The sequence below is a fragment of the Phallusia mammillata genome, chromosome 5 (genome assembly GCF_965637545.1).
Source record: "Phallusia mammillata chromosome 5, kaPhaMamm4.hap1.1, whole genome shotgun sequence".
NCBI lineage: Eukaryota > Metazoa > Chordata > Ascidiacea > Phlebobranchia > Ascidiidae > Phallusia > Phallusia mammillata.
This window is the reverse complement of record NC_137256.1, coordinates 18,907,876-18,934,298: the sequence shown is the minus strand read 5'-3', so window position 1 is coordinate 18,934,298 and position 26,423 is coordinate 18,907,876. Positions and strand designations below refer to the sequence as shown.

Here is a 26,423-nt window from a genome sequence, read left to right as displayed (position 1 = left end):
TGCTTTTGTCTGACAAATATTCACACATGCTTGAATAATTTACCATGTATTACCCAAACAAAAACAAATCTAATAGCATGGAAATTGTGAATTATTCTAAAAGTAGAAAAGGCAGTTGCATGCGCAGTGAAGCAACGCCTGTGAGGACTTGCTGTTCAAGGTGCAACAATTGCAATAATCTTTATTAACCTTTTTGGCATAGTGTTACGAGTTACTTGACAGAATTTCAAAATTTATGACCTGCCTATATGAACCATGTAAATACTTGAAATTATTGGTGACAGTCTCAAAGAATGAGATTAGAAATAATAAAGACAAAGACCACAATACTAAATGTCGCATAAAATATTATATCCATGACAAGTGCAGGATTTGCAGGCAGTCAATAGGTCAAGTAAATTGGTACAGCTGCAGTACATTTCACCATGACTCTGAAAGTGTGCCATTGGTTGATGGTTATTTTGCCCATCAGACCATTATGATATTGCTGAGCCTTTTCAAACCTTTTAATTAATGCACTCTAATGCGATTTCTTTCAGCAAGACAACCAAATTTTAACTTTTATTGACTTATTATAGTTGGTATATTCCAGTCTGCAGAATATGGCAGTTCCCAACGAGATCTCAGGCATGCAGGACAACTTGTTCCACATGCACGCTCACACATACATAACCTCGAAGTCTAGGTGTAAAACCAATTATATAAGGTACATCGCAAGAGACCTGGAGGACCAGGCAGTGCTTTATGCTAAATTTCCATGTGCACTAAAAAAATCATCGTGCACACTTTTTTCCAAAACAACTTGCACATGAAGTTGCTATACTCGACTGGGCCATAATACCCCTGTTTGATACTGTGGATATGTGGTTACCGCACAACACTAGCTGTAAGTAACTGTTTAACTCAAAAACAAAATTGTTGCAATATTTTTTGCCTAATTGTTTTGGCTCTACTCAAACTTAACTAAAACAGCAAGCTTTGTACTTGCAGCTCATAATCGCATTTAACGTTTTCAGCCTTTTTTCCTCATGCACAGAAGGCACGCTCTGTTTTTTCATCTGCAAGTTGTGTGCAAACAGGCCAGGCTTTCGTGTTTTGTTTGACTTTTGAGACACTGCAAACAAACCACGTGACCCCTTGGCAAAAAAAACTCGCAAAATATGCTGATGATTAGGTAACGGGAAACCCCCCAAACGAAGCTTTCGTGGGAAAAAAAGTTTCAGTTTGAGAACAAACAGTTTTGGAAAACTTTTAAATCGTGCAGCTTGCAATCCTCGTTTAACACAAAAATATTTTTGTAATTAAAGCAGCTAAAATGAAAAAATACCGAAATAATGTGAAACATGAGAGTAAGAAATTTCAACTCCATGAAAAAATGAGGTATAGTAAGTCACTATTAGTAACCAATATCCCGTCCATGACCGTCGGTCGGATTTGTTTCAAATTGTGTTCTGATCGGACCAGCACCAAATATGTTACTTTTGGTTAAAACAATATTTACATGCAATAACTTTATCCTAGATTTCAAATTAATAGCATCGACATAAACTATACTTTCATAAAAACTGTTTAATACCAGACATCGGCAACAACTGTCAAACAAAATATTCCGAGGAGGTCCGCTAAACCGCTTTCTTTGCGTCTGATCGGACAAAAAAAGCGGAAACGTCCGATCAGGCCAACGACCTTGGAAACGGGGTACAAGTGACGACCAATGAAATATATCATCGTAAAAGAAAAGTATGGTCAAAATGGAAGTTTGCTACACGAAAAGCGTATCTTGAAACTCATTTCTTTTTTTAATTGTCAAATACTGAAATTTGAATAGTATTTCATAGCGTTTTCTTTCACAAGGCAAAATCGCTGCGCATCCGCCTGAGCGCTTTTTCGAAAGTGACATCACAGACACGCCATGTATAATGTCACAGTCACTCATCCTCTTCCGATTCCTTGTGCTGCGTCGAAATGACGTAATATCCCCAATAGATTCCATTGAAGGCGAGAAACGTAAAGAAATAACCGACACGAAAGAATACGTCAAGCGTTGCTGCGTCATCACGTAACCGAGTGACGTTACAAATACGTTTCCATGGCGATGGGCTCTAAACAAACAACCAAAAGTATTTTTTGAAGCAATTTCAGAGTTATTGTAAATTTATTGTGTTTACACTTGCTTACTGATAATGCTGTGAAGGCAAAATAAATATATATCTTAACTTATGAACTCAATAGACATAACAATAAAGCTAGTTATAGTCAAGCAACGAGCTGGGTGATTCTGTTTTTGAGTTTATGGTAGCCTACAATGTATGTAAATTTATTGTATGTTATGATATCGCAAAATTCCAAATAGCTCAGTTTGTTTAGAAAATTTACCGTTCCCGTTGATGACTTCTTTTGAGCAGTTTCCTTTGGCCGCTTGTTGACGCCATTGTAACGTTGAGAATAAGGCAATGATCTGTATATAATCGCTATATCTTCCGATATCTTGTGGTGTTGATAGTTGCTAAAGAACCAAGAAAAAAATAAGAAAAATATTCCGACAACACGATTACAAAATTTGAAATGTGAAATTTGAAACTTACACGTTTTAAATAGCATTCTTTAATCACATTGCATTTAAAAAGACAATTCTTAACAATCATTCAAACTCAAGTTCGTAAATTTAGAACTTTATTGCAACATTTAAAATAAACAAAGAAGCTTCATAAGGAATCTAATTCAAATATCAGATTGAGACATAGAGTTTTTAATAAGATCTGGTCATGAGCACAATGTATGTTCTAAATCGCGTAAGTGTAAATGTGTGAAAAAAACACACCAAATAATTTCATTAATTTACAAGATTTACTTTGAATGGTTGAGACAATTTTCGTCCATCATCTTGGCATCCAACATTCTTCTCATGTCACTTGTCCGAGTTCGCTTTTAAAAATATACAAACCATCGGATATCAGGGAAACTAAGGATTAATACTAGCGGACAAAACTTAAAACCGCCCTTAAGTGTTATGAAACTGACACATTTCGTTTGATGCTACAAGTACGGATAGCTACTCGATTGGTACTGGTTTATTTTTGGTTCGTATTAGCAAGTGTTGAACCTATGTACTTTATTATCTGCAGTATTTTCTTCCGATTTAACATTTGTATTGGGATACATAGACATATTCAAGTACTCGTTAAAGCTAGATGTGATTTACTTTTTTGTACGTTTTTTAAATAAAGATATCTACTAAACCATGGGTCGGCAACCTTTTTGGCACTGGGATCGGTTTTAAACCTGAAATTTAATCACGGACATGCCTTCAAAAAACTACAAATATTCAGCAATAAAAACGCGAAAATTAGTTTATGCACGGGCAAATATTTCAAAGCATTAACCTGAAAAAGTATACGGCCCGGGAAAGAACTCTTTGCGGACCGGCGACTGCCGACCACTGTACTAAACCAATTATTTTTTTATCAATTTATGCCAAATTTAATAAAAAAACATGTGACGCAATAAGTAATAAATCGGCGACCCATAACATTTTAGTCCAAACTTTATCAAAATTCATATTAACGGTGAAAAATTCATTTTTTTAAATGTGTAACCCATTTACCTGGTGTTCATTTTCGGTTTCGGAAGTTCCCATGTTATCAATAGACCTTTTCTGTTGTTTTGTCATAAAGAAGTTTAGCACGCAAAATTCAAGAACAGTGGAGAAAACGAAAAGAAAGCAGACCCACAAGTAGATGTCCATCGCGGTCAGATACGACACCTAATGGAAGGACGTACACAGGTTAAACAACCATCTTCTACTTCAGAAAACTATATATTATCATCAAAATAATAAGCATAGGGTTACGCTGTGGAAAGTTTTCAAAAACACTACAGCAATGTCATTTTTGTTATAAGATTTAAGCAAAATCAAAAATTTTAAACAACGGTATCTTTCCAATTATCTACCATCACTACTCTCTCTACTTATATTTTTTTAAACTAAACCTTGCCATATGTGGCAGTGCTCGAAAGACCGTCTTGTTTATACAGTATATATAGCGCCTTCAAAAGGCCTGTCGAGCTATTATTTATGCTTTATGTTTGTTTGTTTTTTAAAAAAAACTTTTCAGACCGTTTTCGGACTATGCGCCGTTGTTGCTCTTGTGTTTAAAGCATCTAAGTTTAATACATGGACATGAAAATTAAATCTGGTTTTCTATTGCACGTGTCCAGAGTAGCTGTATATTTCTTGCTTGAAGTAAGGTGGAAAGAACAATAAGTTTTTGGAGAGCTCTTCTGCCAAGTATTTTTATTCCCACGTTTCGACGTCCGATACAGGTCGCCTTCATAAGGGTAAATAACACTGAATGCGCGTAGTGCAGTAGTACAGTGCATGCACGATAAACACTTTTCCTTTGTTAACACTTAGTACAGTGGTATTTACCCTGATGATGAAGGCGACCTGTATATAGGACGTCGAAACGTCGGAATAAAAATACTTACCAGAAGAGCTCTATAAGCTTGATGTTAGCCTGGCAGCAATAGCTTATGTATGTGGCAAGAACGTTGTCCGAAATTATTCAAACACAAGCATGTGATATGTGATATATTTTAATCTTAACATTCACCTTTGGAAGGGAAGATTTTAGACCAGTGATGATTGTCGAGATGGTTAGGACTGACGTCACACCTGTTAAACACGTCATACGCGTTACTTTATCCAAGAGTGAAAAAAAGTATTAGGATTCAAATTAATTCGGCAGATACCAAATAGTGGCTGGTAGACCTACTCTCAAAAGCGAAAAAAAGATGCTTTGAACAAAAATTTTCGAAAAGTTGGATGCCTACTAACCATATGGCTATAATCAGCGGTGGGATTCAGTAGGTTTGCATCGGTTCTATAAAACCGTCGCACGAAATTTTATGAGATCAGCGAACCGGTTAGCATTACTGGGGACTGTCAATGGACTTTTTGTAACAGTACCGACTGAAAAATATGAGATCCGGCTGACAAAAAAATGTAATCCCACCACTGGCTATAAGTCTAAATCCGTCTGGTCTGTCAACCGTTTTAAGGTGTCGAACTATACTTTTTTGCCTCAACACATCCATTCGCGGACTTGAATAAAATGTATAACATTAAAAACAGAGGAAGAAGTAAAAATATTTAGTACATCGTGAGTTTTTAAATAACTTTCTATCAGAAAAACACTGCTTAATAAATTATTTACATGGGATTAAACACGCCCCACCGAAATACGCCTAATCTTTTTTATCCTTTTCCACGGTAAATCTAATTTATGCTTATTTCTTGCAAAACATCTTAAAAAATCTTACTTTAAATCCGTTACATGAAATTGCACTTGACATTGATCGAAATAAAATTCAATGCTAAAGCGAAAAATGTTTTTTTGTTGCTTGACCGCACTGAAGGACATATGGATAACATGGTTATTTGACAAAAATTTTAATAAAGACATTACAGTTCGGTTTAATAAAGCGGTTTTTAATTTCCCCCAAAAGATGTTGAAAAGTAAATTGAAGTCACGGTTTTGCTTATTAATAATACATTGTGGCATTTGGGTTTGTTCCAATTTGCAGGCATTTCGAGATTAAAAATATAATGCGGTTGTATAGCTGTTTCAAGCAGTAAAAAGCTGTTTGCAGTGCTGCGTTTATTTGTCGTCACTTCAGTTAGGAATTATAAAACAGCCGAACCAATTTGAGGCTCATAATTTTATAGGCCCCAAAGTAGGGTTTCAAAATATATTATGACATTTCTCGAATTACACTTTACAAAAGTATTTCTTTGAGTGAGCGAAAATGCTCTCCATTTGTTTTTACGTTTTTCCTTTCCTGAGGCTTCAATGCTTAGCCCTGTCAATCAAACTTTCGGGCCTAAACGGGCTTATCACAAACGATTCGGGTTCGGGCCGGGTTTTGGACTTGCACTTTCGGGTTCGGGCTCCAATTACAGGCCCGTTTACAATTTTGGTCAATAGTATACAAATAAATTTAATAACCATTAAAAGAGTACGAGCAAAAAGTTAATGAACCAGTAAGTTGTGAAGAAACAAAACAGTTTGAAAATAGATTGTATGTTATATACTATATTGTAAAAGTGTTTGTCCGAGAATCTTGCTATGACAACACAATATTCCAAACTCAATTTATCTTCGCAAATTTTGAAACATCGCAGATAATTTTTCTGTTTATAGGCCTTGTGGTAGAGTTTCAGAATAGAATAGAATATTTCTCGAATTTCATTTTACAAAAATGTTTCTGACTATTTTCTGACTTTACACTCCGTGTCAGTGTTTTTCTGAAAAAATCATCTAGTTAATTGGGCAGTTGCTGGACCTGTTTAATACCAATTGTTTATTATTGTATATTGTGTTTGTTGTCGAGGCCTCAATCTATAGGCCGGTCCAATCAAACTTCCGGGGCAAAACAGGCTTCTCAAAAACGTTTCGGGTTTAGGCCCTAATTTCAGGCCCGTTTACAATCGTGGACAATAGTATACAAATAAATTTAATAAATCCTGATAAATTGATTCTGTGAATCATTCCCTGTTCTATTGCCATTGTTGCGACGATTCCCACCTTTCATATTATATATATTACAAGTTTGGGAAATCTTTATTTCCAGGCTGAAATCAGTTGACAATTGTGGAATAAATCTAATAGTTCGAAAATAGATTATCCTATGTACTATATTGCCAAAGTGTTTTCCAGAAGAATTTTGCTATGGCAGCACAATATTCCAAAGTCAATTTATCTTCTCACATTTCGCAGCATCACAGATATCACGGAACTTACCCATAGACACCCGCGCAGGGACCGATCTAGGATCAATCCACATTCCCAGACCAGCAAGCACAACCATGATCATGGCTGGAAAGTAGGATTGGAAAAACACGGATAGCAGATATCTTTTCAATTCAAAGCTCACTTGAAGTTGCGACTTTTCTCCGGCTGGTAAAAGTACATACGGTTAAGATCATGAAATACGACAAATCAGTTGCACTTGTTTTTTAGCAGTTGCAACCCAGTATAATATACTAAACATAAATAAAAGTCGGTTTCCGATAGGTAAACTGTATGCAGTACACACTGTTTCGACCTATTTGGTCTTATCAGTGCATCTAGTGACAAAACATGTTGGCTAGTGCGGCCATCTAACGACAGCACGCAGTTTGTTGGGAGTAACACAACTGGGCATAAGGCATAAACCACAGAGGAAACTGGTACACAATGGCCAAGCAACAACTTGGGAACACAAAGTGATGTCGACTCAGTGTCACCATTTTAATATAAAAGCAGTAGGTCAATAAATGACAGAAAAATCAGTTTCTGCCTTCGGTACCAACTGGGACAAATTTCAAACCACCACAAATCCATGACGTCAGCAAACCTATTTAAGGTCGTACTTCTATGACGTGAATCATTTTTTTGTATAATTTGTAGGCGTGTGTATGTTAAAATTTTTGAAAAGCGAACCATTGTAAATTGTAATAACGTAACAAACCAATTACGTCATCACCTGCGTATTGCGCAATCCCGGTCATGCTGACGTTCTGGGAGTGAAAAGTATGATGGACCAATCGAAACTTCGGCATATTTGTCACCAATCGAGTGTCCATGAACAAATCTTCCATTCCTTTTCCAACTGACCATTCGAGGATCAACTCGTCTTTGCTGTGACCCACTGTGACATTATAATACAAATTTCAAGGAAATGTGTTAATTGTGAACTGTGCACCTGAATATACTGGACCGCTTGGTGCATCTTTATTAAGGTGCACATTTACATCGCTTGGTGCACCTTTATTTCGCTCGGTGCAACTTTTTTTTGCTTGGTGCATCTGTATAATGATATAAAGGTGCACAAAGCGATATTAAGGTGCGCCAAGTGTTATAACGTTGCACCAAGCGGTGATAATAATGCACGAAGCGATCCAAGCGATTCTTTGTGTTTTAAATGTACTCAATCGTGAGCGCTTGTTACACACACCCTTGCGTTTGACACGTAACATTGCCTCCGAGTTATAAACAAAATTGGAGGTTATTAAGTGCAGTTCAAACGTTTCAAAGCGATACGAATAGAAGAGTTAGAAGTCTCGTATCGGGCTTTTCGGGACGGGTTCAGATTCGGGGTTTAGTTTCAAGCAAAAAGGCTTGAGTTGGGCTGGACTTGCATTACATACTTATCGCCATTTAACGCTAGTCTTGCTTATAGTTCTATTTTAGGCCAATATTTAAAAACAGGTTCGGACAGGGTTTGGAGGTTGTACTTTTAGGTTCAAGTCACAATTTTATACCAGCTGACAATTCTTCTGCAAACTTTAGTATAGGGTATATCAGATAGTGTTTGTGCGAAAAAGCAAGAAGTCCTTGTTTCGGAACATTTGGTTTCTTAATCTTTGCAAAAGCGTCTAACCACTTTGTTAAGTTATTAAAAGGCAAAACATACAAAACGCTTCTTCTTTAAACCCAAAGACTATGACTAAGTTATGGATTGTTTTGGTTACAATCTGGTTTCGTAGCGTTACCAGTTGGTTGGATTGATACCAAACGTAGCTGGCAGGAATACAATGTTTTAAAATAAGGTTCACTGAAGTTCACCTTCAAGCAAATTCATTTTGGCCATGCCCTGAACAGTAATATTGATTTTCACACAAATATAGTCGAGGTAACCCATTGCCCTTTAACTCGGTTTGTAAGCACATTAAAGGAGATTTAGTCAATTCTGGGAACTCTAGAAATCGATTAAAGCCTAAAGGGACAAAACATTTTACTTTGTTCTGGGATTTTAGGCTTTCTCTTAACAGAAGGAGAAAAAGTGACATTTTTTTGATAAACCACTTCAAGGAAAAGACTGCCCTTTTAGTATTCCGACTAAGATGTTGTTAAAAAAATACTGCTAAGATTTGATAAGAAAATTGCAATTTCTTGTGACAAACAGTTAATTCAGTTGTTTTACCGCTGCAATGGTATATTAATGTATTTAAATATGGTTTTGGCCTTGTTGACAAATATCGTAAAACACAACCTATAAGTTTTTAATTTGATGACTAAAGCTAATTAATTTTTTTTGAGTTACTTTGAATAACTTTACCTCAGTTAAGATTGTGTTGTTTGAATTAAATTACTATCAATTCAATGAAAGTGAATTTTTCACGAATACCTTAAAAGAAAAGATTGACATATGTTGTTATTTCTCAACTTGTAAATCTGTTTACAGATACTTGTGCTTCAAACTTTCAAATTGATTAACCTAGCTTGTGGGTTGGACGAAGAGTATAATGAACCCTATGTCTATTGATTTAGGTTCATGAAAGTCATTCAACCTTTTTTGAGGTTTTTGAGATATATATAACTTAAGTTATATTTCGCAGTAACGGCAGTATCAATATCTTGTTTGAATAGAATCAAGATATTTTTTATGAACTTTTATCTGATTGAAGGTCTTACAAGTATCTTTTAAGATTGGCAATACTCTTGTAGATGCTACTTACTGCTTTGAAACATAAGAGAACAACTTTCGGTGTCGAGCGGAAAATTGTACAAGCTCATCTGGCAAGCTACGGTCGTTGTTATTCTGTAAATCGATGAAAACAATTATACGCATCAGCATACAACATATTACACCAGCGGTTCTCAAACTAGGGGTCCGTGAGGCAATTTTGGGGGGGCCGCGAAAAGGTTGAAGTAAATGTATAATCTTAATTTGGCGTCAGTTTGTGCCACTGAACAAGTTCAAATCAAAGTAGAATAGAGAATCGACTTTGTCCATTGCTAACCAATAGCCTTTGATGTATGACAACTAACAAACCTGCAATTGTTACCGCACAACCGTAATGTTTTTTGTCTTGTCTGTGATGTCACATTTTTTGCAGAACTAGCTAAAATCCTGTAATCAACTTTCGTTTTCTTAAATACACAGTCAGGCTGAAGGACCGCGAGCCCACGAAATAATGGCAAAGGGACCGTTTTGAAAAAATAATGAAAAAGTTTGAGAACCACTGTATTGCACAATAAACCGTGTGGTTCAGAATTAGTGGGACCGGACTTTTGGGTCGATTGTTTGGGCCTGCTTTGACACCCAACCTCATTTTTGCTGTAATTTCACTAACTGTAGGGCCTAATGAGTGCTTTTTTCAAAAAAAATAACAGGCCACAAACGGGTTTTGGGGCTGTGCTGTCGGTTTTAGTTCCCAACATCAGTCCAATTTACAATTTGGTGTGGCCTCAACAAACCGTGTTTATTTATTGGCATTATTTACTTTTACACTTTAAAAAAACAGACCCACATTTTCAAACAAATAATTTAAAACAGTGTATGTGGTATTTACATGTCACTTGGGAAATTACTTTACCTCAAACCCCCCCCCCCCCCCCCAAAAAAAATTAGAAAATTAATTGGGAAAGGAATTTATAAACAAGACTGATAAAGCAGGGTAAATGGTCCACAAATGTGTATAAATAGCCGACAAAATGCGCCTTAATGTCTGAATAAAAATCACTTTACCTTTATAAATTTTACCCTTATAAGTTACAGCTTATAAAATCACTCACTTTACACTATAGAAAATCTGCCCGTTGCTGAAAAGCCGCATGACCAGGTTGTCCACTGTAGTTTTGTGAACAAACGAGCTCTTTGAACCGATGATATAAAGATCTGTTAAAAGGCATGACAAATTTGTACTGGGGGAGTAGTTGTTAAAATAAACGTGCAGTATAAAAGTTGGTTTTGCTGGCTTAATTATTACACACCAAACACTGTTGAACAACCGCAGAAAATAAACAAAATTACTTTTACTGTCCAAATCGTTTAATGTCCTAAAGTCCAAATCGTAGGTATTAACACAAAAAACACGACATGGAAAATAAAGGCAGCAAATTACACTATTTATCAATATTTAATATTTTTTGGTGGTATTAGTTGTGACTGGACTGTTTTTATTGTTTTTATCGATATTTTATTATTGTGTGTGGAATAACGTTTAAACGCATGGTCACCATAACAATTACGGTGCCGAGCTGCTTGGCTATATTTTTTATTAATTCAAACTTATCAGGAGACTATATAAAGCCAGTTTTATTTCTTAAATAAACAAGGCGACAGGACTCGAAACCTCTGGAAAGCACTTTGCCTTAATCACTTTATCACCTTGTACCAAATGTATTTAACATGTAAACCACCAACCTGGCACCCACAGCTTGCTGATAAGTCGACTAGGCAGAACAATACTTTTCATTCCTAATCTTGATCGAAACCGCAAGCGAGTGTCCGTCCACGTTTCATGCATGCGAAGTGTAAACGTGAGATCCTAAAATAAAGAATTTCGTACGATGCTACTACGATATCACTTTTCTCAGTAGGTTTTTTTTACACATAAGAACAAGATTATTTTTCAAGCAAAATTTCGTAAAGAAGCTACGTAGCTGACAATTTCTGCACACACAAATTGCAAACCACTCCGAAAATCGATTTTCCCAAAAATATGGCATCATCAGTCCTTATATTTAAATAGACATTCAGCAGCGGTTTGCAATAAGAAATACCCAGACTGATTTGAGTGTGCTGGTATGTAACTAAATCGTCTGTTGACCATCCGTGGATCAGGACGATCTGTATTTAGTACTTCTTTATTCTTAGAAACGCGTGTTATTTTCCTGTTTTGCATTCAACATTGCATAACCTAAACTTTTTAATTTCGAAATCGACTTTGACACAAAAACAGAACCAATATTTTTCTAACCCTATTTGAATGAAACATTGAACATGCCTATTACCTACGACTAGTAATAACACGATTGACGAGTTTTAAATATTCTGTCGATCATAACATCAACACGGCAAAGCAGCTCACCATATTTTTCTCTGATATGTCTGTTATACTTTCAATCATCAACGCTAATCCCACTTTGATTGGCAGACCTACAAAAACAACTTGTTATAAGCAAACGTGTCGTAGCCCGAAATTATTTTAAGGGGCTACACTTTTGTGGCTTGTTACAAGTTGGTTATAACAAACAGTTATGGTATCAAACACGTGCATTTGAAAAAATATTAAGGGGAGTTTTTGTCTCTTGCCATCTATCTCTGGGTACAACAACTATTAGATTTTGTACTTAACCTTTACTTAACCAGATATGTTAGACTGCAGGTAATTTGCAAATTAATGTTTTCAGCATGTATATAGGCCAATTAAAATCATTAAATCCACAAAATTAAGATTTAAAGACTGTTTTTGCTTTAATTCTTTTTAGGTCAAGAAGTCGAAAACAGATTTTTTACAAATATAATTCTAGATTCCATAATAATTTTGCGTTGAAAAGTTGATAAAAATTCTTCACCAGAATTCAAACCAAGTCCCAAATCCTAAATTATTGCATCAGTATGCCTTATTAACACACTTGATTGTGTTTTCCGTTACCTATTTTAACTATGTCACTAAAAACACCATGTAACAATTAAAACTACAAAATACTCTTCTAATTTGATAAAAACATATGATTTTCTACCTTTGTTTCTCGGCCGAATGCTCAGTTCGTAAGAATGATCACGAAACATCTTTTCTATCTGCCTTGTAATATCGTTACCGTGTCCGTCCATAGCTAAACCCTGCGACTGTGGGCCAATCATCGACCCGGGAAAAACTGTAAAAAAATGTGCAGTTATTAGCAGAATAGGGTATTTTCTTTAATATTGGTGCACGTCGTTAATAATGGTACATGTTCGTTTGTTTTATTTTTGTCCAAGTCTGTTGAGTCATTTTTATTTGATTTTATCGATTAGAAAACGGAAGCGTCTTTATTTCAGTTCAACCTATGAGTCCATTGGGTTGAAGCAATACCGCACAAGTGTCCTGCTTAGATAAGCGCATGTGGTCGAGAGAGGATTAGAACCCACAACCTTACGAACACCAGGTGGTCGCGCTAATTACTTGTTTACCTCAGCGACGATACATGTAGGCTAAGTAAGATTAGCACCACAAAAATGAACTTATGTGGTCTAAAAACGAACAGTTTTGACAAATTAAAAATTTTGGAAATCCAATTTATTTCTGAATAACTGACATTGGACACTTCGAAACAACAACGAACAATATACCATCAACCTAAAATTTTCACTTATAAGATTTTGATAACATGGATGGTAATTTGAAATTACTCTTATCAGTTTTGTCTTGAAAACGGATTTTGGAATGTGAAGACTACATTAAAAAACGAACATGAAAATATGCAATGCGTTACCATTCTTAGAATGTATTCTAGAGCAGGGATTCTTAACCAGGGGTGCACGCACCCCCAAGAGGTGCGAGAACTGTTCCTAGGTGGTGCGGGGATGCTGAATCAGTAAGGTTGGTTAGGTCTTTTCTATAACTTATAAGCAATTATAGAAGGGGTGCGAAAATTGGTTGGTGATTTGAAAGGGGTGCAGCAAGGAAAAAGGTTTAGAACCACTGTTCTAGAGCTATGGTAAATTAGTCATTAAAACTATCACAAAATTATTACTCTTACATTGATTCCAGAATCGCATGTTTCCTGAATCTCTCACCACGTGACGCACAGGCAGCTCTGACGTTTCGTTCTGTGCCATTGAGCATCGAAGAAACGGGTATTGTAACGCGCTGAAAAATGTTGCATGACAAGAAGAAAAGGTCAAATTAGTTAGGTACAATGCATTCTAAATAGCCAGTATTTAAGTGTAAAACTTCACAACGTTTCGTCAGTTGGGTTTTATTTCAGCTCTGACGATGACAATAGAAACTGTCGAAACTTTGCGATTTTTACACTTAAATACTGACTTGTATCTTTTTACCCATAATTCAACCAACAACTGATATATAACAACAAAACTCGTAGCAGATACTAGATACGATATTCTATTTTGCTAATTAACAGCAAAAAGACAATAACTGACAAAAACATTTTCGACTAACTTACAATTCTAGTAGATTTTATTTCAAACAATGAAAAAGAAAAGCTTACATAAATACGTGAAGGACTTGGATGACCGAAACTTTCATGGTGTATATAAAATCCGTGTTCCATCCAACAAATTACTTACAATGATGCTAAAAAACAGGACCACGAGCGGGTTTCCGTCAACCACTCATTGCATTAATTTAAAGCTGCAAAAACACAAAAAAAGAGTCTGAAAATATTTTATGTATTTGAAGCATGCCAACAACAATTAGCAATAATCAGGGTTGCTATCGATGTGAACCATTAAATAAGGACAGCTGAAAAATGAGATTTTCCTACCAAACGAAACAAACGTTTTTGGACAAATCTTTGCATTTATACGAACCAGTGTTTCATACCGGAACGGAACGTTATACCGGAACGAAATAAATAATTTTTGGCTCAAATACCGGAACGAAATACCGAAATAAAAAATATTCAAAATACCGGAACGGAACGAAATACCGTTATTTTTTATTACGGTATTTCGTTCTGGACATTTGACATGTAACAACTGCCAAATATTTTGTGCCGTTAGGCTAAGCAAGTCTATGATAAAAATTGAAGATGCTACAATTTACATCCGTTTGACCATCATTGACAAATTTTATGTGACGTAACAACCACCGACAATAATTCTTGTGTGTTGCAACTTTCTTTCTTTTTTCGCTTAATAGTTGCAAAGACCATAAAGAAATGTTCTTTTTTTAAGACCGAAATACCGAAAAATACCGTTATAAATTTATTTCGGTCAGACCGGAACGAAATGAAAATATCGGTCTGGAACGAAATAACGAAATAAATGATTTGCTCAGAACGAATAACGTTATTTGGTTTCGTTCCGTTCCGGTATGAAACACTGATACGAACTATGACATATTACATGCGAATTTTTGGCCAGAAACAAATTGTTCCACCAACTCCTTGTTTGTTAAAAATACTTCGTGCATCTCACAACAGCATAGGTCTAGGTTTACTTTTACTTGTAGCAGGGATTTGACTTGTGTTTGTTAAAAAATAAGACAAAATAAGGACGTAAGTCAAAAAGAAGGACATTTCTTAGAAATAAGGACAATACATTTTTCTAAGACATTGTCCTTCAAAATAAGGACAAATCTTAGAAATAAGGACGGTATGGCAACCCTGGCAATAATACACGTAAGTTAAAGTTGTAAAAACTTTACTGCTTGCTTAAATCGGAAATAAAAAACAATTTTGACAAGTTAATTATTTATTTCCGACACAAAAAGAAGAAACGCACTGCAGCTACGTCGTCACAACATACTACCAAAATTGTAGATCGTTTATGCTTACTAAATTTGCAGCATTTTTTCAGAAAATGCACTGCACCGTGAAAACGTATTGCCGTATAACATATTTTTTTTTAATCCAAACAAGCGTATTTATTGTACCCCGGCGTACTGTTTTGTCACAATGAAACAAAAGGTTAGTTTCAACGCTAGATTTGAGTTATCTAAAATTCTGGTAAAGTTAACATGCATATTTTTAGTCAAAAAAAAACTGGAAAAAGTTTTGTCTTGTAAATAAGTTATCGAATTTTAGTCAATTTTAGCGAAACAATTACCCATAAAACGGTATAATCCAGCATTTATGGAAACTAGTAATATATCGAATTTGAACGCAATTTTCAACATTTATTTAAACGACATTCCTTTGACTTCATTTAAGGTGTTTAAAGTAGGAAAGAAATAGCAATTGCAGCCATTACAAACACAACCAACCATCTCATGCATTATAAATGAACCTGTTCCTAATGGCGACTTAAACTGCACTAGTGGCCATTGGACATGTGAGTCAACATCTATTAACACAGTCTGGATCGTAAATGTAAAATTTTGTTTTCGAATAAAACAACATTATATCATACTTCACATAATGCATCGTAACGATGTAAAAAGCTATTTTATAAAGATCTAAATTTGCATTAAAACATTAAATACACACAATTCTAGATTTGTTGTTTTCTTTGCCATTTCGGCAACCTTAAATTTTTCGAAGTTAAAAATAATCGCAATTGTGTTGTAGATTTGAAAAGATGAATTAAAAACATATTTTGCCCGACATGAGTTCTTGTAAGAACTATACTGTCCAACATTTACATTGAAATGACTTAAATCGCACCACAGTACCTATGTCACAAGTAAGCATTTTTTTCGCGCTTTTTGCTTTTGTTTCTGATTAAACGAAGCAACATATTTTTTACTGGTCCAATGCTTGTTAAAAGATTGCTGAAACCTTCACCTGGTTGAGTATGAAATAAACTTAAACTGATATTACTAGTAACGTCTACCATATCAACACTGCGTTTGTTGTTTTTCAAAACGGACACAAAAATACTCAGAGTGTCGTAGAAAATTCGACACATATCTTCCACTGCAGTTTAAGGTCAGCGCAAAGGCACTGGCCTACAGTTGACATAGACCTTGCAAGTCTAAAAGGCACTGAAGATTTGTAGGATCAATGAAATAAGTCCCAGTGGAGGAGCGAGCGATTGCGCGGTTTTCTGATGAACGTCGTGTAAACGATGGCAGCACACAATCGATTACATACAACTATGGTAACCGGTGGCGTAATGTCGAACACTAAGTTGACCCTGTGTCCTTGGGTTGTTTACACGTTAGTTTAAGAGTGTCCAGTTTATACTTTTAGGTAACCGAAGCGTTTAAGTAAAAGTAAAAAACGTTATGAGTCCACTGTCTAAGGTAAAGTTATAACTTGGGATAACCAAGTATGTTAAGATGGGTTTTTGACGTTCTTTTGCTGGCATTAACATAGAAAAAATAAAAGAAATAAACGTTTAAAAGCAACAACTGTTTATACACAAAGTAAAATATAACACACTCGCAAAAAATTGCAAACATCGTGCTTGACAAATTTTTCCAAATTTTTGCGTCCTTTAATTCAAAACCAATTTAAATGATTGTTTAAAAATGTTATATCTGCGATTGTTTAAATGTTACACCAAGATTTTTAAAATGACTGCTTTAAGCTTAGTGAAAACAACTTTTTAACATTTGTTTACAACGATAGTTCGTAGCTCACATACTTTAATTTGCTAAAAAAAACAAAAAAAACAAACGATGTCACACCTATTCAAATGCTTTTCAATCAAAAAGCTCCTTTAAAACACAAAAAAGCCAAGTCCGCATTGTTAAACTAACATAAACTACCATAAACACTCGGTACCACCTCAACCTATGAAGCAAACAAGCTATGCAATCCATTATGTCGTGTATCTATGGCTTAATCCTCTGCCTAATGGAAGACCGTTGCATAAAGTTTCCTTCTATACACCTGCGTTCATTAGTGACTCTCAATCGACCCAAGCTTGTTTATAAACGAGAAGCTTAACACGTCGTCAAATCGACATTTGCCTTTTTCTTTTTTATTGCAACGAGAGAGGCTAAACGAGAGAATCGACTCAGGAGCGAGAAACTTTTTGAGTTGGACAACATCTGCATTATTGTAGTCAAAAATTTAAAAAGTAACATATAATTGCTGCATTACATTGTGAAATATAATCGCAGGTAGTTTACAAAATTGTTTAACAGATACACTTCCTATACGTGCATTTAATACTGACATACCGACTTTTTTACACAATTTTGACTTAATGCTTACACATGTTAGTACCTTGAGTAAAATTCGCACTTTCCGACACCAAATTACGGCCATAGCAAATAAACAAATTAATGGGTTATGGGACTTTTAAACGAAAGTTTACAGCTTGATCAATCATTGTTTCAACTAGTGATGTACCGAATCGGCTAAATTTCGTTTCAGCCGAAACCGAATATTCGGTAGTTTTCGAAAAATTTATGACGGGAAGTCGTACGCTACGCGTTTGAGATAAAAACATAAGTTTATCTACCAGGGAATTAGTGCAGAATAGTTGTTTTTCGTCTTCATTTTAGTTCTAAGGTGTTTAACATTGCCTCAAACATGATTGCCAACCTGCCAATGAATTACAGATTTTTTGTCCATAGTGGGAAAAGCGAAAATGTTTTAAACAGTATAATAATTGACGCAATTTCAGTTATGTTGTAGTTTGGAAAAATGCACGGTACCTTACAAGCCAGAAGAGACACGTTTAACGCTTTAAATTTGTGTTCGTAAAAGATTTGGTTTTAGTCGAATTGTAACAAATTATTCAGTCGAAACCGAATCTTTGCAAAAAAGCCCGATGCTGCAGAATACACATGGCAAACTGAATATTCCGTACCTCTCTAGTTTTAACACAAAATGCACGTTATGGCAATAGCACGAGGGTTGGAAAACAAAAATCAATGAAACTGCAATTTTCAAATTACGAATTACCGATGTGAAAAACACCTTAATTTTTGATTAATCCCGTTTATTTACTATATTGATATAACACCCAAGCAAATCGATAAATTTTAATCCCGTTTATTTAAGTTTCCAAAATCCTATTTTTAATTTCATTTCCCATGGGAAGCCCTGTATGGATGGATTTTAATTAATCCAGGGTATAATTACAAAGCGCCAAAACATGAATCACAAAGCCGCCTTTTCATCACTGACTTGACGGATTTGAAAAACAACATTTTAATCTTTTGTTACGTAACAATGGTTTTCATGCCGTCACAAATAAAATACTTTTTTGAGCTTTCACACATTGCGAAGAATGTTTGCCTGTGAGCAGATTACAACTTTTGAGAGTTTACCAAAATGTAGATCTTATACGTCATCATCCAATGACGTCATAGAATGTATTTTTTAGGTGATTAGACAAAACGAGGCGGAAGGTAAGGGTTTCTTAAAATATTTATAAAATAATCGAAAACCAAACTGAACATGACGTCATCAAGGCCATCTTACGCACACCTGACGCAAGGCATAAATCACGTCCCAATGGCGTTATTGAGGTAAGAGCTCATCATACAATGTGTAAAAACCAAACCCATTTTTCTTAGTTTTTTTATGATGTACAAGGTACTATTTAATGTCACATAAAGTTCAGTAAGGGACCGTTATTGACAAATTTTGCATCAACTAGCAGGTTTTTTTCTAGATTAATAGCAACCAGAAACTTGTTTTCTATTTGTAGGATAGATGTACACATATGTATGCAGTCGTTTAAAAAACTCTTTAAGTTACATTGTGTCATTAGACGTCGAATTCACAAAGTAACGTCAAGAATCACAACTCCTACTCCACAATCAAAACGCATTCGGGTCTTCCTCAATGGAAAACCAACTTCCAACAGTAAGTGTTTGTACTGTCAAACATAAAGCCTATTAAGTAACTGTTTCAACACAGGCATGATTGTTGCTGGTCCTAAACAAGACTTTCAAGCACTAATGGTAGAAATCGCCGCAAAACTTCAACCACCGAAGGCCTTACGTCACTTGTATGACGTCACCGGTAAAAAAGTGACGTCGTTTGCTGGTCTGATACACGGCGAGAATTATGTTGCAGCATATGGAAGTTTTATATCTGGCGTAAGTTACGATGGAAATGCACAACCAAGTTGGATCAATCAAAGAACCCCGCGAGGCAGACGTCAGAGTGACGTCACACTCTTGCAAGGTCGTTCTGACGTAAGCCCAATGTCGTGGACCGGGTCGGAGGAAGTTGATGAAGTTAAAGAACTGACCGAAGAAGAAAATGCAGATGACAATCAGAACAACCCGACCTTCTGCTTGAATGAACGTAAAAGCAGCAATAATCAGCAAGACAAACAAAAACCTAATAAACCAACATACGGACACAATGAAAACACTGTTAGTAGAAACAAAAACAAACAAAAGGATAGACCAGATTTTACCACAGCACAACAAAGGAATATCCCACAGAAACCTACCCCCTTACGCAACGCCGAAAATCCGAGACCCCTGAAACGCCAGATTATCGCAATTTACAAAAACGACAAACTAAACCTCACAGTCAACGAAGAACAAACGATACCTGACATCATCGATGACGTATGTGAAGCACTGGGTGTGAAACGAAAGAGGGACTTTAAACTACATCCCTTTGCAAACAATGACGTCATCGATTCGATGGATTCGCTTTTCACACAATATCGTGATTGTGACAAGTTCCAAATTGATGACGTCAATGTTACGCAGTCAGATACGACGCTGCATTTGCCTAAACCCGTGGAAAGTGGTGCTATTGGTTTGAAGCTGGAATGGGTGTACGGGTAGGTTAAAGTGACAGTTATACATTGTGACGTTGAACACTAACAGGCACCTAATGTTTTTGTAGCGGTAATTTGAGACGCGATGTATATGTCACATTATCAGGCGAAGTCGTGGTTGCTTCTGGAACCTTGGTTGTTTTGCATGACGTCACCAACATGAGGCAGCGGTTTTACACCGGCCACAACGAAGATGTCACGTGGTAACAAAAACAATAACTAAAATTATTGAAAAATTACTAAATAAAAACCCTGGTAAATTGATTCTGGGAATCTTTACCTGTTCGATTGCCATTGTCGCAAAGATTTCCACCTTTCATTTTATTGATCACAAGTTCGGGAAAAGTTTATTTCCAGGCTAAAATCAGCCATTCTGTTTAAATAAGACACTGAAGATGCTTTTTAGGGAAATTAACTTGTTTTATTACACTGTCAACTGATTTTAGCCTGGAAATAAACATTTCCCGAACTTCTGATTTACTAAATATAACACTCACTTTTCATTTTTTGCAGTTTAACGTTACACAAAAGTGAGAATTTAGTAGCGTCCGCACAACGGAGCGGAAGTGATGACGTAACTTCCGGTGACGCGCATGTTCGAGTGTGGAGCATTGACAACCTGGCAGTGACATCACAGTTCGGACACGGTCTGTTGGGCAACACAGTGCGCCAAGTGGAATTCTCCTACTCGGTACTGTGACGTAATGTGGTGATGACGTCGAAAATGGTTACATACATAAGGCACAAAAGTTATTTAGCAATCGGTTATATAAAAAAATAATTATTTTCCACATCAAATTTGGTTACAATGTCTGCTGCGTTTTGAAATGTTTTGTCAGTTTCAGAAAAAAAAGAAACAGTTTTCGCTCAACTTGGTTGTTTAAATTAAAGAATTATGTTTTTGGACCAGAATCAATACGAAGGGAAAAGGCAATTTAGCACTTACGGTTTGTGATTAAAATTTTAAAACCCTCGGGATCGTATGACCATTGGGGTGATGTTTGTAGATGACCGCAACACAGCTATTGCGTTTTTGCCAACCCACAGGGATGCGAGTTAATAATTGATGGTCCCTGGTGAACTCGACCCCCAAATCCCTTAAATCCGATGTGAAATTGGGTTTTCGAGTTTCAACCCCTTTAACCAATTTGGTCCACATCAAACAGACAGTGACTTGTGACCTCCGTGTTGGTTAGTACACGGTTTAGCACTCCGCATGTTGACTTTTGTGAGCAGTTTTTAGTATCTTTTTGAATCACATTTAACTTAACACAACTTTTTTAACTTTATACGCCACAATACTATTTTTACGGAGTAGTCTTAAACTTAAAGCAACCTTATCCTCTTGGGTTCGAATAAGTCGTATATAATCGGTTTTCTATCTTATAAATTTTTTACATACTATACATCACATTTTAGTTTCTTCAACTAAGTCATATGATTGGAGAAAAAAACTAATATACGACATTTCGACCAACAAATGCAAATAACGCCAGTAACTTTGACAAAATTTGACAAATTTAAAACATATCATATAGAAGTTCATCGTATTCTCAAAAAATTACATATAAAAGCCAAATAGTTAAAATTTTATTTTAGGGTGATTTGCTAGCGGTTGTTGATTCCGCCAATCTATCACTGTGGGAATGGAAGCACGAAACAATGCTCGGCAAGGTCACGTGCTCACACACTGACGTCACGGCCACGATTTTCACGCGTGACGACATGTGGCTGGTGACGTCAGGCTCTCATCATCTCGCCTTCTGGAGTGTTGACGAAAAACCTTCTAAGTTAGTTCGCAACTTTCGCTGCGGGGTTTTCCCCGAGTCCGCGCCCGAGGCAGTCGCGTGTTTGACGTCGTCGTTTGATGATGACGTCATCACCGGTGACTCGGATGGGAGGATCGTAGTGTGGCGGAAAGATAACGTGGATGTTTATGTGTTGGAGGAAGAAATGATGTGCGAGGTGAGACACTTATCCCAATGGTCATGTTTTGTTGGCACAGAGTTGTAAGCCCCAACCTGAAAGTACATTTCCATAATCCGGCACGCACCCGATTTAAAAAAGGACGAATTAGACCCAAAAGTTGGTGGAAATGGTGCATAAATGATGGTCAGTGCAAAATCAGGCCCGAAGGCTTTTTATTGAAATTTAGGCCAGAATCCAAACTCGAGCCATAACGCACGGCTGGATTTGTAGCAATGTGTGGAAAACTACGGATGGGCACGAAATTTGTCTATTGTGGTCAACAAATTGTGGTGAAACTCTTATACATGGCTTTACTGACGTTGCCGTAAATCAAGCAATCAAATTTAACAAATTTTGAAGACATCTTTCATGTACATTTTGCACTGTAAACTAACAATCACATATTGACAAGCTTGGGAATAACCAGTATAATGTTTCATTGAACGTTAAACAACTTTTGAAAACCCACACATGTCTATAATGTGAGTTTTCAACGGCCGTTCAAACGCTGTCAGCCGTAAGTTTTCAATTTAAATATTCATACAGAGTGTTTTTAAGCAAAGTCGCGAAGTCAGCAATATTATCAGTAAAACCTATGTTTCTGGTTTTCAAATACCACACTATAAATACCAGTAAAATTATCTGGAGGTTACAACATAAAAAAGTGGACATGAAACAAACAGCAAAAAATCCGTTAAACAGCACAAAACGAAAGCAAAAGAAATCAACGAGGCATCAAATAGCATGTCTCTGTACCACATTTCCCGAGAGTATTAGCAATTTTCTGCCCTGAAATCTCGACAGGGGCGTCTAAGTAGCATGTCGTGTTTCAACAAAATCGACCTCTACCGTCAATAAGACACAAGCCTGTATGATGTACCTGTTTAACCGTTTCAGGGCCCGGTCACATCAATGTGTATGCTAAGTGACGGAACCTTGACAGCAGGCGACTCTCAAGGAACTATTTACTCGTGGGATATGCTGCGTATGTGCTCCTCAGCAAAGGTATGGTGCTCAGAAAGGCTGAAATGGTTTCGTCATGGTTTGACAGTTTAGTTGAAGCAGTCTTTTTTGAAAAACATTTTTAAATCAATGATCGATTTTTTGGACAGTCAATCTTTGTGCAGTCTGTATATTTCATCAAATTATATCTTTTTGTTCGTGTAAAACAGTGGATTTCAACCTGTGGGTTGCGACCCCCGTGAGGCAGGTTAACAAATTCTTAATTTTTCGTCACTATGCAGAAAAATGATTGAATGCCATCGTCGGCAAAAGAACGTCAAACATGCATTAAAATGTACAAAAACCGACCAGTAATTTTTGATCCTTAACCTCTTTGCCCAAAGGGGAGTTTATTCTAGTGATTGTGTGGATTTTCTTTAATTGGCCGTTTTTTTCATCAAACTTACACAACGCACAACGTCTTGTCTGTGAATGTCTCGACTTAAGCCACCAATCACCAAGACTTGACCTAAACTTTCAGCTATTAAAACTAATCAATCACAACTCCAGCTACACATTTACATTCGTTTGTTTCTGAGTAGTTCCTTTAGTGGTGGGAAATACCTTTCACAATTCAAGTAGCATGCACATCAACGTACTACATCACGTGCATATGCATTTCAGGCGACAAGAAAGATATCAAACAGCGCGGTTGACGTCATAGTGAGGTCACCACACTTTGATGACGTGTTAATGTGTTTTAGCGGCAACGGGTGGCTGACGGAAGGATCGTTTGCAGAAACTTGGAAAACTACCTTTCTTGTATGTATTGCACATAAAAATAGCAATAAGTGTGAAAATTTTAGCTCGTTCATAGGACTGTATATCAATAAACAGGGACTTGATCTCAAAACGTAGCCTTTTGTAATAATTTTGGTGCTTAATTTGATGTGTTCCCCAATATTTAAGAATTCCGATTCGCTTAACCACATGCAAAAAAGCAGAGAAAATCATTCCATTTTGGTAGTTTGCTTAACAAAACACCTTCTTGCCGACACGACAAACAAACTGCTAGCCTAATTTTTATGCTTTTAATTTTTAATGTATCCAATATATACAAGGGCCTCGGAAAATTAATTGTGGGTATGGCACCCCTACCGGACCACAGCGGGATTTGCGCAAGTGACGTCACTGGCCACGTGGTGTGTTGGACGTGCGAGAGAGCTGGTGACGTAATATGGCAAGCGGAACTGAAAGTACGTTTCAAAAAATCGCAATTTGGGACCAAATCTCTTGCATATCAAGACTAACCTTTTTTTCGCAGGATGACGTAACATGCCTTGACGTGCACCCCGTGCATGACGTGTTGCTCCTCGGAAGTATGTCGTCACAGTTTTTTGCGTTGTCCTCATTGGACGGAGCTCGTCTTTGTAGCAGGCACGTGACTGCTTCTGTCACGTGCTTATGCTTCAGTGATTACGATGAGTAAGAATAAAAGACAACTGAAAAAAAGATAAAAGTTTGCTTTTATAAAATAATTGGACTGTTTAAAAAACAAATAGTTTATTTGAATAAAAAACTAATGATGCCTGTTTTTGTATGGCAAAATATATATTTCTGTAAATTTTAAGAAAGGATTTATGCTTTGTACTTTTTTTTTTTTTTATGAAACAATTTAAATAATCAACTAATTCAAAGCAAGAATCTTTCTTGTTACATTCTATTGTCGGCGGGAGATCCCTACATAAAAGAAGTGTTTCAGCTTTTAAAAAACAAGTTTTCTGTTAAATAAATCTCATTAGATTTTTTTCCTAATTTTCCTAGGTTTAGTTTGTTTTTCAATAAAATTTCAATTCAAATGACCAAAATTTATTATTTGACATCGCTTCTTGTTTAACCAGAATGGAGGCCGTGTCGCTTGTTGCCGTGGCAACCGAAGATCGCAAGATCCACATTTTTTATGTACTGGAAGAGGGACGTGCTTACGTGATAAAGTGCGTTATCGATTCTTACCACGTAGCGATGATCGCCGACTGGTCATGCGATACGACGCTTCTGCGCGTCGGCACACATCATAATGACGTCACTATGTGGAATGTAGAAACCGAAAATCGAGTTGATGTACTTGAAAGTGAAGGGTAAGATACAGAAAGTTTTAAATTTGTAAAAAAAATTTAGTTAACTTTTTTGTCTGCTTGTTTAAGGTGCAATGCCTGGATTATTACAAGCGCTTATTGTAAAATTGATAGCCAATCGGCTTACATCAAAACAGAAGGAAAAGAAAAAAACTTGGATTTGAATTGTATTTAATTTTGTGTGTTCATTTAGGTTTTGGTTTACGAACACGTGTGCAACGGAGCGAAACGTCACGTGCCAATCAACATCGGGCTCACTTAAGGTCGCCGGTTTTAGAGTAGGAACTATAAAATTGTGGAACAACAAAGTAGCATACAAATTTTATTAATATTTTTCCACATGTAGATTATACTAAATTCAATTATTTTGCCAGGTTCTAATCTCTAAGTTCAAATGCACCACCAGTGACGTCACCAACGTTTGTCTGACGTCACAATATGTGTTTTGCTCCGGTGGAACTCTAGATGCGCCGTTCTGTGCCCGTTGGCGAATCACAACGCCGTAATTTGTCACGTGACAGCGACTTGTTCAAAGCGGGAAGCTGCAAAGCCATATGAAAACTTTACCGAACGTCATAATAGCGGTATTTATGACGCGACAATGCTACGCGGCGGTGCGTAACGCGTCCGCTATTCAGGGACAATGTTGACGATGTTCGTTTAACAATGGTGCGGCGTATTGTGATCGAGTTGCGTAGTGAAGGACTTTTGAATCAATATTGTGGTGATATAAAGTTTTTTGAGCTGGTTTAATTCTGTGTATGAGATGACACCTTCGCTTTATTGCCTGCTTCTGTGAAACCAGTTTCGTTTTAGAGGTTTTCGTTTGCAGCATTTGTTTATGTTTGCACCTTTTGAATATACTTGTACCCAGATTAAATGTAAGAAGTATACGAAAGTTTTGATTAAGAACACTTGGGTTAGATCAGGGTTTTGGGTTAAGGACTTTGAAAGATGTGCATGTCTGTTGAAAGTCTAAAGGGGTTTAACGTGTCAGTAGAATACGAGAGCTTTGGAGAACAAAATTACGAAAATGTTTACTAGAAAGTAAGTTACTGTTTGTAATACGACCCCAAAAGATTAGGTACTGGGTGCTAGCGCTTGGCTGATTTATTTTCTGACTTTTCAATACGTTTATGATAGACGTGCAATACTCCTAAGACACTTTTTGACATCAAAATAGCAACAAATGAGAACTATTTTTACCAAACACATATAATTTAACCACAAAAA

At 36.4% G+C, this 26,423-nt stretch overlaps 2 protein-coding genes across 2 annotated transcripts; one reads left to right on the top strand and one right to left on the bottom strand.

Annotated features, from left to right (window-relative positions):
- Nucleotides 1-30: 30 nt before the first annotated feature.
- LOC145230354 (gamma-aminobutyric acid receptor subunit rho-2-like) lies at nt 31-24,429 on the bottom strand. The gene is made up of 15 exons (XM_080095772.1): nt 24,367-24,429; nt 13,986-14,128; nt 13,515-13,624; nt 12,516-12,650; nt 11,861-11,928; nt 11,194-11,317; nt 10,563-10,665; nt 9,503-9,585; nt 7,528-7,692; nt 6,804-6,959; nt 4,614-4,675; nt 3,605-3,763; nt 2,852-2,925; nt 2,377-2,506; nt 31-2,102 (listed from the first exon to the last, which is right to left on the bottom strand). The coding sequence occupies exons 2-15, from the start codon at nt 14,021-14,023 to the stop codon at nt 1,929-1,931; spliced, it is 1,581 nt and encodes a 526-aa protein (XP_079951898.1). The 5' UTR covers nt 14,024-14,128; nt 24,367-24,429; the 3' UTR covers nt 31-1,928.
- Nucleotides 19,103-26,070, top strand: LOC145230355 (echinoderm microtubule-associated protein-like 2). Its single transcript, XM_080095773.1, has 12 exons — nt 19,103-19,208; nt 19,263-20,148; nt 20,214-20,348; nt 20,659-20,836; nt 21,745-22,110; nt 23,011-23,118; nt 23,740-23,877; nt 24,177-24,311; nt 24,380-24,540; nt 24,957-25,193; nt 25,384-25,498; nt 25,565-26,070. The coding sequence occupies exons 2-12, from the start codon at nt 19,265-19,267 to the stop codon at nt 25,694-25,696; spliced, it is 2,589 nt and encodes an 862-aa protein (XP_079951899.1). The 5' UTR covers nt 19,103-19,208; nt 19,263-19,264; the 3' UTR covers nt 25,697-26,070.
- Nucleotides 26,071-26,423: the final 353 nt, after the last annotated feature.

What these genes read in the sequence shown, in the direction of transcription:
- LOC145230354 (XM_080095772.1), bottom strand. Translation starts at nt 14,023, where the DNA reads ATGAAAGTTTCGGTCATCCAAGTCCTTCACGTATTTAT. An exon ending in ACATATCAGAGAAAAATATG is followed by an intron (nt 11,318 to 11,860) that starts GTGAGCTGCTTT and finishes TCTTTATTTTAG; the next exon opens with GATCTCACGTTTACACTTCG. An exon ending in AGAAGTCATCAACGGGAACG is followed by an intron (nt 2,103 to 2,376) that starts GTAAATTTTCTA and finishes TTGTTTGTTTAG; the next exon opens with AGCCCATCGCCATGGAAACG.
- LOC145230355 (XM_080095773.1), top strand. Translation starts at nt 19,265, where the DNA reads ATGATTGTTGCTGGTCCTAAACAAGACTTTCAAGCACTAATGGTAGAA. An exon ending in CACAACGAAGATGTCACGTG is followed by an intron (nt 20,349 to 20,658) that starts GTAACAAAAACA and finishes CATTTTTTGCAG; the next exon opens with TTTAACGTTACACAAAAGTG. An exon ending in AGGAAGAAATGATGTGCGAG is followed by an intron (nt 22,111 to 23,010) that starts GTGAGACACTTA and finishes TAACCGTTTCAG; the next exon opens with GGCCCGGTCACATCAATGTG.